The following is a 12755-nucleotide window of genomic DNA, read 5'->3' as shown; positions in this document are numbered from 1 at the left end:
GTATGTCTTAGAATAAGTGCAATGAGTTCTCAAATAGAACAGAGATTAATGCAAAAGAATTCTCCTCCTGCTGGGCTCCTGAGGACAAAACTGGGAGCAGTAGGGGGGAGCTGGAAGAGGAAGACACCAGCTCTGTGGAGAGGCCCCTAGGATGCGGCTGGGGAGTGCTGGGTGCCAGGCTGCCCCTTCCCTGGAGGTTTTTAATGGGAGGCTGGTTATCAGAGAGGAGATGCCCCCTGAGGTCCTTTGCAGATCTGAGTTTCTGCTTACTCTCTTCCCCCTCCCCACTCCAATTGATTCTGAGGATCCCTAAGGACTTAAGACACTAGATGGAGCTGGGATTAATTCTAGAATGGAGATTAAGACCCCTATGCAACCTCAAACTACCCTCAATTAATACATCCCCACTTTCCATTAGTATCCTGAATTCCAAACACTAAAGGGTCCCTTTCCGCAGTCGGAGGGCCTGAGGATTCAGAGACTGGGATGGGTGGGGAGGGACAAAGAACCAGCAGCCAGACCAGGCATTTGTGTCTGTCTCCCCTCTTCCAGCCCAGCACTCCAGGGGCTCTGCGTCAGCTGGCAGATGTATATGGATGGATGTGAGTGTGTGTGAGTTGCCTCAGTCTCCCCAAACTGTCCCTGTCTATTGTTTTCTGGGGAATCTCAAAGCACCTTCTAGCGCTCTCCTTTGAGGTATAGGATGTTTGTGAGCCCCTCCCCCATCTCCTCATTGAGATGTATGTTTGTTAAGGGAAGGCTATGGTACCCAATTGGAAATGGGATTCTGGGGACTGGCTGTACCCCACCCCTCCTATTCTGTAGCTGTACCTTGAAGTTCTCCCAGGTAGGGTGGGGTTGGGGAGCTGTTATCTGGGGGATCACTCCCTGCCCTGTCTATTCTCCCCTCCTTCCCAGGGCTGTGAGTGAGTCATTGAGCCCCCCGGGGCAGGCGGGGGTGGGTGAGTCAGGGCCCTCCCCATCCCCTCCATGGTTTATAAGACTTGTCCCAGCTGGCACCCGCCTCCCACCACCAAATAACACCCGTGCAGGCTACACCATGGCAAACTATGTGAGTGTCTGTCCTGGGAAAAGATGGATGGAAGGGGGTATGGAGGTGCTTCCGCCTCTGTCCATCCGTACGTCTGTCCTGTCCACCTCAGCCTGTGCTGTTCCCTAGTTACCGGTTCTCCTTGGCTGCTTTGCCTGATGTCTAGGTGTCTTTCCTCAATGTCTCTCAATGTCTCTTTCTGTCTCTGGGCTCCTATGGGTCTCAGTGTGTCCTTGCCAGAGATCTCTCACTGTCTCTGTCCTGAAGCTGAGTCTGTAGCTCATCTCTCACTGTCTGTGTCCCACAGACTGTGCCTCACAAGGCCATACTCCAAGATGGGCTCCGGCCTGGGTCCGTGATTCGAATTAGGGGTACTGTGTCAGCCAATGCAAAGCGGTGAGTCTGGGGTCCCTGAGGCATGAAGGGAGGGGGTCTTGGGGTCCCTGTGCATGTACAAGAGGGCCTAGGACCAGTGTGTCCTGTCTGGCTGGGGCTGGGTTTCAGAATCTCTTTCCTTGGCTGGTATCTGGGCCATTCATCCTGTGATAATTCCTAAGGGCAGTTTCAGGGTCCGCCAAGGGTGTTTGAAGATATGGTGCCATGGATGGGGACCCTGACCAGGTGTGTCTGGAGGCTTAAGGGGACATGGGTATACATTTGGGGATCCAGATTCCCACCATTGCCCCAGAACTTCTACCTACAGTCTCTGACTCTAGGAAGGCTTGGGAGTTCTGTGTTTCAAGGTTTAGGCCCGGCAGCCCTCCGAGCCCAGGGCTCCCTAAGCCCTAACCCATCTCCTACTTTGACTCTGGGAACTCTAGACTCCATATCATTCCTTCATTATGTTAAGGATTGTTAGCTAACCAGCTCCCTAAACAAGCCCCTCGTTTTGATATTTGAGGTTCCTGGGGATTTTTTGTTTGGGGATCTTGGTCCTGTCCTAATCCCCCTTCCTCAGCCCCCTTATTGAGCCCCATTCCCTGTGGTCTCAGTCCATCAATGACGCTGACCTTCCCTAGCGCTCTCACCCACAATCCGGAGCTCTGAGACCCCTAGCCCAGTGTCTGGAAGTCCTAGCCTCCCACTCCCCATGCTGGCAATGAAGCCCTCCCCCCATTCCCTGCCATAACCATGCCTAGTCCCCTAAAGCCCACGACCCACATGGCCTACCGCCCACCCCGCTGCTGGCGCTGACTCCCATCCTCCTTGTGTGGCCCTAGCTTCCATGTGAACCTCCTGTGCTCCGAAGGCTCGGGGGCAGACACAGCCCTCCACTGCAACCCGCGCCTGGACTCGGGGGAGATGGTGTTCAACGCCTTCCAGGAAGGAGCATGGGGTCGGGAGGAACGGAGCCCCAGCGTTCCCTTCCAGCGAGGCCAGCCTTTCGACCTGCTCATCATAGTGGCCGACGACTCCTACAAGGTACGGCCGAAGCAGAGCGGGGCTGGGTCCAGGGGATCACCCCAGGGACTAGGGACAGACAGGACTGGGGGCGGGGGAGGGGTGGCTCCTGGGACCCACTCCCCTGTTCAGTCCTCAGGGCCGAAGGGAGGGTGTCCCTGGGGCGTCTGCAGGGATGCCTCTCCGAGGGCAGGAGGGAGGGATGAGGAGATTCTGGGGTGTCTGTTGGGGGCGGGGGCTCCATCCCTGAACTCAACACAGCAAACAGAGGGCTCTGAGACAGGGAGAGGGACGGTAAGGGACCCAAGGACTTCGGACGGCGGGTATAAGGAAGAGGAGGGGGTCAGGAAGGCTCTGACGGCGGTCGCAGATGTGTCCCCTTCCCCTGACGTGTCTTTGCTTGGACCAGCCCAGGTCTTAGGGGCTGGGGACTCGGGACAGAGGGTGCCAGGGAGGGCCGGGCAGGGCCTCCTGGAGCCCGGGGTCCAGCTGAGTTGCGTTTCTGCCTGTGTCCGTCCCTCAGGCCGTGGCGGGAGACGCTGTATTTCACCGCTTCACGCACCGCCTGCCTCTGCACCTGGTCCGGGTTCTGGAGGTCGGGGGCGACGTGCAGCTACAGAGCGTGTCGGTCCTCTGAACTTCGGAGACAGGACCCGTCGGGGCCCGTCGGAGCAGGGCCAGGGGCAGGACCGGGGCTGGGGTTTTTACTTGTGACACGGGGCCGGGTTGGGAGAGGGAGGCTTTGAAACCTAATAAAGTCTTTGCCCGCTCCCAGCCCTGCTCATGTCTCTCGTGTCTTTTTTTCCACTAAGGGATGGGGGGGAGGGGGGATCAATGTGCCTCTTCTTCCAGGCCTCCCTCTCTCTGCCCAGAGAAGCCTGGGTGGGTCTCTCCCCCATTCCACTCCTGCCGTAGACACTCCCTTTCCGCCCCTAGGAAAAAGACGCTAATAAAAACGGGGAAAGGGAGGGAGGAAACCTGACTATGAGGAGTTAGGGACTCCAGAAAAATAATGAGCGCTGGCATTTCTACAGCTTGGTAAGGTTTCCAAAGCTCTTATACATTATCTCATATAATCCTCACAACGATCTGTTGAGGTAGGCCCTATTTTTAGCCTCATTTTACAGCTGAGGAAACTGAGGCTCCGAGAGTGACTTTCCAGTTATTCAACTAGCAGGTGTAGGGAAGGGGGGTCGGACTGAGGTCTAAGTCCGCCCTCAGTCCAATGCACAACGCTCTTCCCCTCCCTTCGAGACCTTCCTTCCTTCCCATGCCCCTCTTTCTCCGCGCAGGACTGGGCATTCACAGCCTCCTGGACAGACTGTTAGAGCTGAAAGGGACCTCAGAGAGCTTCTAGTCCAACTCCTTTGTTTTACAGATGAGGAAACTGAGGTCCCAGCAGGTCAAGTAACTTGTCCAAGGTCACAAGAATAGTAAAGACATGTTATTGTTCAGTCATTTCAGACACGTCCAACTCTTCCTGATCCCATTTGGGGTTTTCTTGGCAGAGATATCAGAGTGGTTTGCCATTTCCTTCTCTAACTCATTTTTACAGATGAGGAAACTGAGGCAAAGAGGGTGAAGTGACTTGCCCAGGGTCATCCAGCTAGTAAGTGTCTGAGGCCAAATTTGGAAGGCATGGGAGAAATTTGAACCTAGAGCCTCTGACTCTAGCTAGAGCTCTGTCCCCCATACGACAGCACTTCATTCTGCTTGTTTTTGTTCCTTCCGTTATGGTCGAAGTCATCCTGCAGATTGATGCCCTGGGTCTTGCTTACTCCACTATGCATCAACTCTTCTACGCCTTCCCGTGCTTGAGATAGAGGTTATGTGGTATACAGGGAAGGACCAGGAGCAGCAGGAGGCAGAGGGAGGGTCCAGCTGCCTGTGCTAACTGGGAAGTGGTGTTTAATAAGTGAAAAGGGTGTTTAATAAGCAAACAATTCTCTAGTCTTGCATCACCAAGTGAAATTCCTCTCGTGGTCTCCTTGCCTCCTTTTCAGACACTGAGACTTGCACACACTTGCAGGGAGGAGAAGGAGGGGGAGGGGCAGGGGCAGGGCCAAGTTCTGTTGGCCCTAAAAGAGTACCTAGTTTTCACTAATATTTCCAGAGAAGGCAAGGAAAAAGGGTATGGGGGGGTGGGAATTTGTGCATATGGGAGGAATAATCACCTAGGAGAGATACCCCTCCCTCCACACCTGAATCCCTGGGAAGGATGAGGCTACATTGTAAGATCCCAGTGCAGGCAGCAAGAAGAAAAGACAGGTCATTTTGCCCAGGTTGCCTGGAGCTTCTGCCCCCACACATTCCGGGGTTGGGAGAGAGGACCCTGAGGCCATTAGGGTTTCCCAACGTGCCTGTCCTTCCCTCCCACAGAGCTAGCTAGCTTCCATCCCTCCTGCTCTACTTTCTGCCTAGGTCACTGTCTAAAGCTGACTGGAGCAGGATGGATGGCGTGTTCCCCCACCCCCACCCCCAGGGGCCCTGGCACAAGGTGGTGGTGGTGGGTGGCTGGTCAGAGTGGCCAGGCTGAGCATATGCTGATGCCCAGCCAGAGGGAGGCGGAGAGGGTGTGTATGTAGAATGAGGGTTTCTCTAGTTTGGATACAGGCAGACAGGCCAAGTTTCCCGTGGGAAACAGTGGGGAAGCACGGTCTCAGGGCTCCTCCATGGCTCACGTTCTGGTGTGGAAACGAAGCGTGGCAATGCCCTCGTGGCCCTGCGTTCTGGCGTGGAACGTGGCGTGACCAGGCCCTCTGGACATTCTGGAGTGGGAAGGAGACGTTCGGGGAGCCTCTGGAACAGCCCCCCTTTCTCCAGTTCCCCTCAGGCCGGCCGCCCGAGCCGATCCTCCGAATTCTGGTGGGCGGGTCCTAAATCTCCCCAGCCCCACCCCAGCCGGCGGCGGGAAATGGATGCCCAGCCCCCACTCTGCCCCTGCACCTCTGCCCTACCCAGTCTTGGGGTTTTACGGGTAATCTAGAGCCAGCGCGGCCACCCTCACCCACTGCTTGCATCATCTTGTGGTCTGTGGACCCTGGGGAGCCAGGGGACAGGAGGCTGGGAGGAGCGCTGGGACTTTGAACCTGCCCCTCCCCCCCCCCACCCCACCCCCTGGAGCAGGTGTGGCAGGTAGATGAGCGCTGAGCTCCAGTGGAGTGCCCTCAACCGTACTATCCAGCACCTTCGGCTGCCTTCTCACCTCGGGAGGGTCTTACAGGCTCTTCTACTGGGGGTAGATTCCTTCTCACTGAGCGCCCCAGCATAGCCAGAACTAGAGACCAGATCCTCGCAGGGTCCAGAGATCGCTCGTGGGGGGGGCGAGGGCGAGAGCGCCCCACCCATGCCACATTCACCCCAGCTCTTCCTAATCAACGTCCTCCATGTTCCTTCTCTACTGTGCCCTCTGGGATCCTGATCTATGGGGATTTTGTTGTCGTTAAATACATTTTATTGCTATCTTTTGTTTTTAGGTCACCTACATTTCTCCCATATCCTTCTCCTAGCTTGTCTTAGAGAGCCATTCCTTATATTTTTTTTAAAGCGGAAGAAAGAAAACAAAAGTCCTATAAAACTAATCAACATGTATAAAAAGTATTATTTTCACTATTCAACACACATGGTCCCCCACTTCTGCAAAGAAGGGGGGATCCTTATCCGTTAACAGTCTTTCTAGACTTCTTTCTGTACATTTCTTTCACGTCCTGAGGTTCACTGCCATCCAGCTTTCTCCTGAACACACCACACCTCTTGGCGTCTGCTCCCAGGGGGCTGCCGGCTGCTGCTCTCAGCCTCTGGCACCCTGGGCCAAGAGGAGGAGTTGGCACACTCTTGGTTTGCCACTACGTCTCTTTGATACCACTGGCCTAGTAGCCCCCTCTCTTCCTTTAAAGCCCCCTCCCATCTTATTCATATCCTTAGTGCTATTACCCATGAACTCCCAGTCACTCCTGCTTCTCCCTAAGCAGCTCAGTATTGAACTTGGGGGTGGGGGCAGGGGTGAGGCCCTAGTACCTGGAGAGCTGTCCAGGAAGTTCAAGGCCCAGCCCAGACACACATTCTCCTTACATTTCCCTGCACAAATCATTTAATTTCTCAATTCTCCCACCTCTGGACTGGCTATCCCCTATGCCTGAGATGCTGTGTGTCTAAGTGTGTCTGTGTCTGTCTCTGTCTCTGTCTCTCTGTTTCCGTCTCTATCTCTGTCTCTCTCCTTACCTCTGTTAACTTCTTTCAAGACCTAGCTGAAATTCTACTTAATTTTTTTTAATCTGTCTCTGTTACAACTTCCTCCCCATTGAGCAAATTAAAACAAACACCAAATAAAGCCTTTAATATATAGACGCATAGCTTCGTTTAAAAAACAATGAAGAAAAAAAAGAAGTCCTGCACTGGCCATATCTAAAAACAAGCATTTCTTTTTGCATTTTTAAGTTCACCACCTTTCTGTTCTGGGGGCAGGGGGGGTTCATTTTCAGTCTTTTGTACTCAAGAGTTATCACTGTGTTGCTCAGAGTTCTAAAGCTCTTCCGCATCTTTTTCCTCTGAGACGTTATTTATTGTTTACGTCAACTGCCTGGATCTGCTCCCTTTGCACCAAGACATTCTAGTCTTCCCAGTTTCCTTCAAAATGATCCTCTTCATCTTTTCTTATGATACAATAATTTTCCATTACATAAATATACCAAAATTTGGTTCCATTTTTTGGCTACCACAAAAGAAGCTGCTATACATATTTTGGTACATAAAAATCCTTTCCCTCTTTCTTTGGGGAATGGGTTTATGTGTGTGTGTGTGTGTGTGTATGTGTGTGTGCATGCATGTATATACAAACACATACATGAACACATACACCCTATATATACACACATACACATATAAACACTATATATAGTACATATGCTATAATGTATATATTATATTCTATAATGCATGATGTTATATATTATATAACACACACACACACACACATATATATATATATATATCTTTATATACACATACACTATAGCTGAGTGAAAGGGTATATACACCTTTTGGTAACTTGGGGGCCATGGTTCCAAATTACTTTCCAGACTAGCTGCTCCAACTCACAGTTCCACCAATAGAGAAGTTCCTGGTCTCCCATAGCCCCTCCCACATTTGTCATTTTTTCCAGTCTGCCCTGAGATGTATGAGGTAGCATGTCAGGGTTGCTTCAATGTGCATTTTTCTAGTCATTTCTAGTCTAAATTTATACAATTGTTGATAGCTTGGATTTACACCCCCCCCCCTCTTTCCCCCCCCCCACCCCAGCTGTTGGAGCCTTCTCACCAAGTTTGTCTCAATCATTTTCAAGTATATGTCTCTAATTAGAATGTAAGCTCCTTGAGGACAGGGACTGTTTTTACCTTTTACTGAGCACAGAGCTAAAGTGCTTAATGAATCCTTATTGACTCACTGATGGATGAGTTCCTTACACAGGGATAAAGAATTTACCTCTTTTGCCTTCTACACAGCCCTCCGTGGGCCTCTGAGCTGTGAGCTTTTTTTCTTTTCTATGGAGCCTTCCCTCCATTAGAATTTGGCCTGCCTTATTTGCTTGTTTGTCTTTGCATCGCCAGCTCTTAGTACAGGCTTGCTACAGCCCAAGCACATAATAAATGCTCCATCTATCCAGCCAGCCAGCCATGCATCTAGTCTATGTCTTTCTGTCTGTCCGTTGACCATCTATCTCTCCATCCAACCTGTAAGTTCTTTATAACAACAAAACCCCCGGTGCAGTCCCTGTGTAGCCCACAATCTTCCTTTCTCCAACCTGGGTTCCTCACTCTCCTCAGCAATCTGGGTTTGTCTCACAAGCCTTACCACACCCAGGAGTCACACACACACACACACACACACACACACACACACACACACACGAACTCCGGGGGCTAGTGTTGATGCCGGCTGTGATCATATTAACCAGAGTGATTTCGGATTGACAATATCCTTTACATATATTATCTCATTTCATCCTCGTCTAACAACAACCCTGGGAGGTAAGGGTTGCTATTATATTCACTTTACAGATGAGGATATGAAAACTGAGAAAGAAGTGGCTGGTCTAAAGTAAGTGTCAAGGGTGGGATTCAAACTTAGCTGCAAAGTCAGAGCTCCATTCCCTGGATCACTTGGAGGTTGCTCAAGAGATCATTTTCTCCTGGGACTCATTGACCACCCAAGTAGTACAGATGGTAGCGAGAAGCCAAGAGCATCTGTTTTCTTTTCATCACTAGGAACCCTCCCCACCCCCTAACCTCATATGGCCTAGGATGAACTGGTCAAATATTAAATAAAAACTGTATTTAATACAGTAAAGTGTGGTATTTAATAAACATTGTATTTTTGGCATACACCACCACCCCTCAGGGATAGTTCACTTCCTCAGGATCATGGCTCTTTCCTCAGCACCCAGAACTTCAGACATTCAGTGCCTTGCCATCACATAGCTTCTCTGTATATGAAATAAAATGCAACAATCCATATTAACTCTCTTCTCCATCACACCCACTGGCTCCCAGGGTCTCAGGGAGGGCAGGAAGATTTCCTGAACATGCACAAGGCAAATTGGACAGGGATATTTACTCCCATGTACCAAGCTCATGGGTTAAAATAATGGGACTGGTAGAAGTCTTTTTGGCTGACCAATCAGCCGATTCAGAGCAGCTGGTTCAACTGAATCACGGCATGGAGTCTGCTCTGATGCTTCCTGCATCTGTGGCCACACTCTTGCTAACACTGCCCCTGGAACTGCCGATTCCCCCTCCAGAAGTCCACGTTAGAAGAAGAGAGAGGATAGAGCAGGTGAAGAGAAATAGAGTGAACTCGATGTACAGGTGGAAGAAAACCTTTTATCCTGCCCTGTTACTGCAAAAAGGACCAAAGACAAGTCCTTCCTTTCCTTCACTAGAATCTTGGAATTTGCTCTGCCAGCTTGCCTCTTAATTGTTCCAGACCCCTTGGGGAGAAACATTCAAAGGGAAAAACATTGAAAATAAAGAAGACCACACACTATTCATGTGGGAAAGATGAAAAGGTGTGGGTTGGACCACAGCACAATCAGGTGAATTCAGACCTGGTTGAATGGCTGGTCCCAAAAGGCATTAATAAATGGTTTAGTGTCTTGATGTCAATTTAGAAAGAGGTATCCAGTGGACTGCCCTAGGGATCTGTGCTTGGACCTATTCTATTAAACATTTTTTAGCAGTGTCTTGGATAAAGTCATAGATGACATACTTACCGCATTTCCAGATGATACAAAGCTTGAAGGAATAGTTGACACTCACAGGATGACAGAGTCTGGATTCAAAAAGATCGCGGCAGGCTAGAGCATCAGCCAGAAATGGGTATATGGAATTTAATCAGGAAAGAAGGCTTAGGCTAGAAAAATCATCTCTATAAATACAACATAGTTAGGCAGGAATAGATAGAAGCTTATCTGAAAAAGATCTGAAGGTCTTAGTGGATTCAAGTTCTCCAGTTTGGGAGCATGTTGTGTGTAAGAACCTAGTGGGATATCCGGAAAGACTGTGTGTCATAGAGGTTAGGGCTCAAAAACCCTACCTCTGATACTCATTGTTTGTGGGACCTGGGACATTTAACTTAGACTTTCTGAGTCTCAATTTCCTCATCTGCAAAATGAGGTGTGGTTGGACTAGATGACCTTGAGGGTTCCTTTCAGTTCTAAATCTATTATCTCACAGAATGATGGGAGGGACCCTGAGATAGGTGAAAGGATGGGTTAGAGATGAAACAGGTCAGGGAGAGGGTCCAGGATTGCCTTGAGGAGAGAACCTTCTTCTCCCTCCCCACCCTTAACATGCCCCAGTCTTCAGAACCCCCAATCCCTCCCTTCCTCCTCTCCTCTTTTATCCATTGTCTGACCAGGAAGGCTGGGACCTGGGGCATAGGTCAAGCCATTGTGTATCTTGTATATATAATACCCGACAAAGCTTGTACATAATAAGATACATTCTGGAAACAAAAAGCATTGTTTGTGTAGGATAAGATGCGGAATGTAGCTAAGAAGATATATTATTTGTAACAAGCCACTCTCTGTGGGGTCCCTGCCCTCCTAAGCTTCCGGCATCTGCCCTCGTTTCCCTCCTTCCCATACTGGATCAGCAAGTTGTCTTTCCTCCTATCTGAGACCCGTCACAATATCTGGTCTTCAAGGCCCTTCCTCTAGGAAGCCTTCCCTGCTATCTCCCCACCCTCAACCCAACACCAGGCTGGGAAATGACCCACAGGTCTATGGGAACTCACTCCAGCTTCTTCCTTAGTTCCAAGTCATCCAGGTGGGTTCCCTAAAGGCAGGGCAGGGCTCAGAGCAGGTCCAGAATAGCTCTGCCAAGACATAACCCCACTGGAGCATTGGAAAGCACCCTGGATTGGAGGTTAGAGAGCTCTGGCTCCAACCCAGGCTTTCTACTTACTAGACAGGAGACCTTGGCCAAGACCCTTCCCTCTCTGAGCCCATTTCCTCATCTGCGAATGAAGGGATTGGACCGAAATGTCCTCTAAAGTCCTTTCCAGCTCTCAGACTGTGGCCCTCTGCGTGTTTATTTCCCTTCTCAGGTGTCTCTCAGAATAAGCAGTGGAGAGGGAGCATCTGGGGGGGTTCCCCTTCCCCCTTTCCCTAGAAGTATAGCGAGTCCTTCAGAGGGAGAAAAGACAACACAGACCCATGTGGGTGTGTGTGTGAGCGTGTGTGCATGCACATGCATGTTTGTGTGTGTATTGCATGTGTGTATGTGTGTGTGTGTGTGTGTGTGTGTGCTGGGGGAAGGTTTCAGTGGGGGTTATGGTTATTACTCTGGTTGTTTTCTGGACCCCAGATTATGAGGTAGTCTAGGTCTCCAGCCCCTCCCCTCCTTTTATCTTCATCCCTCCTGCTGTCTTCTCCCTGGGCTGACCTGCTTGGTGTCTCACTTCTTATGATTAAGGATCACAGAGGACAGAGGCTGAGTGCAGGGCTCTCTTTCCAAGACATTCTTTAAGTCCTGAGCCAGAGAGATGGCACCATAATGCCAGAATCTGGGGCCTTAGGGAGCAGGTGGAAGCTAGAATTGGAATGGGGGAGTCCTTCCTTGGAAGCTGATGCCACAGATAACTAGGGACAGAACTGAGAAGGACTTGAGGGACCGTTAAGGCAAGCCCTCCACTGGGAGAAGGAGCCCCAGAGAGAAAAGACTCTTCCTGCCCACAGACACACAGCAAGTTGGTACATAACCAGGGCTCTAGCTCAGGTGGGTGCTGATCTAGGCAGCTGGCCTCAGGGCTGGGAGCTCTAAGTATCCCTGGGAGATCCCCAAGAGAAGCCTTGAAAGGTACTCCTATCACCATCAGCCCACCCAAACCCTGGGCAGGGGGAATGGACAAGCCAGCATCTTTTATCACTGGGAACATCCCCTGAGTAGTACTCTCCAAAGGGGTTAGCCTACCGAGACTCTCAGCTTGGAGTGTGTGGCTTCCGTCCCTCCCCCTTTTGGTGTGTGAGTGTGAGAAGAAATGGGGTGGCATTTCTAGCCTTCCCTGTCGCCAGGGAAGGAAGTTCAGAGTCATCTCTCAGAGAGGAGATCAGAGCAGAGACTCCACCCCACAACCTGTGACGGGGATCTTTGGATACAGAAGACAAGACTTTGGGCCCCAGTGTTTGCTGTTTCCAGGCTATCTCCAAAAGGAGGAAGTGAGATGTGTTTTGTGTAGCTCAATTCTTTCAACATCCTTTAATCTTAAAAAAAAATGATACATTTGTTTTGCCATCACCTTTATTTCTAAATACTTTAAAAATGTGTTTATCTAAATACTTTATTTATAGTTTACCTAAATATTTTATTTCTAAATATTTCTAAATTCCCCCCCCCAAGAGAGCCATCTCTTGCAACAACAACAAAAAAAAATAAAAAGACCTTGCAAACACCACAACAACAACAAAAGTGCAGCTTTAGTGAGACTAACATATCCCCTGAGTCTGAGTGTATGCAATATTCCACACCCACAGCCCCCCACCTCTGTGAAGAAGGGAGGGGCACATGCATTTTCTCCTCTCTGCTTCAGGACCAGGCTTGGTCATTATAAATACTCGGTGTCTAGTTTCAAAGTTTTGGCTCTCCCCATTTACATTTTTGTAGTTGTTAGTACTTTGCTGTGTAAAAATTGTATCTAGTTGTGGTCCCCTGACCACTCACTCCCCCCTGCCGCTTCCAGTCAGTATAGTAACTAAGTTTACAAATGGCTAGGGGAAAAGGGGTAATCGCAGGAAATAAGATTGCCA

The 12755-nt window shown here is 50.1% G+C and overlaps 1 protein-coding gene and 1 long non-coding RNA gene across 2 annotated transcripts; one reads left to right on the top strand and one right to left on the bottom strand.

The window, feature by feature from the left end:
• The first annotated feature begins 964 nt into the window (after positions 1–964).
• On the top strand, positions 965–3232 carry LGALS7 (galectin 7). The gene is made up of 4 exons (XM_027855257.1): positions 965–1072; positions 1359–1447; positions 2272–2473; positions 2976–3232. The coding sequence occupies exons 1-4, from the start codon at positions 1061–1063 to the stop codon at positions 3087–3089; spliced, it is 417 nt and encodes a 138-aa protein (XP_027711058.1). The 5' UTR covers positions 965–1060; the 3' UTR covers positions 3090–3232.
• Positions 3233–8831: 5599 nt separating this feature from the next.
• On the bottom strand, positions 8832–12012 carry LOC114038166. The gene is made up of 4 exons (XR_003568545.1): positions 11923–12012; positions 10745–10825; positions 9720–9803; positions 8832–8933 (listed from the first exon to the last, which is right to left on the bottom strand). It is a non-coding gene; the product is annotated as an uncharacterized LOC114038166 (long non-coding RNA).
• Positions 12013–12755: the final 743 nt, after the last annotated feature.

This window comes from Vombatus ursinus, unplaced genomic scaffold (genome assembly GCF_900497805.2).
Source record: "Vombatus ursinus unplaced genomic scaffold, bare-nosed wombat genome assembly UNPS02010822.1, whole genome shotgun sequence".
Taxonomy (NCBI): domain Eukaryota; kingdom Metazoa; phylum Chordata; class Mammalia; order Diprotodontia; family Vombatidae; genus Vombatus; species Vombatus ursinus.
The sequence above is the reverse complement of the archived record's forward strand: the minus strand, read 5'-3'. Positions and strand labels throughout refer to the sequence as shown.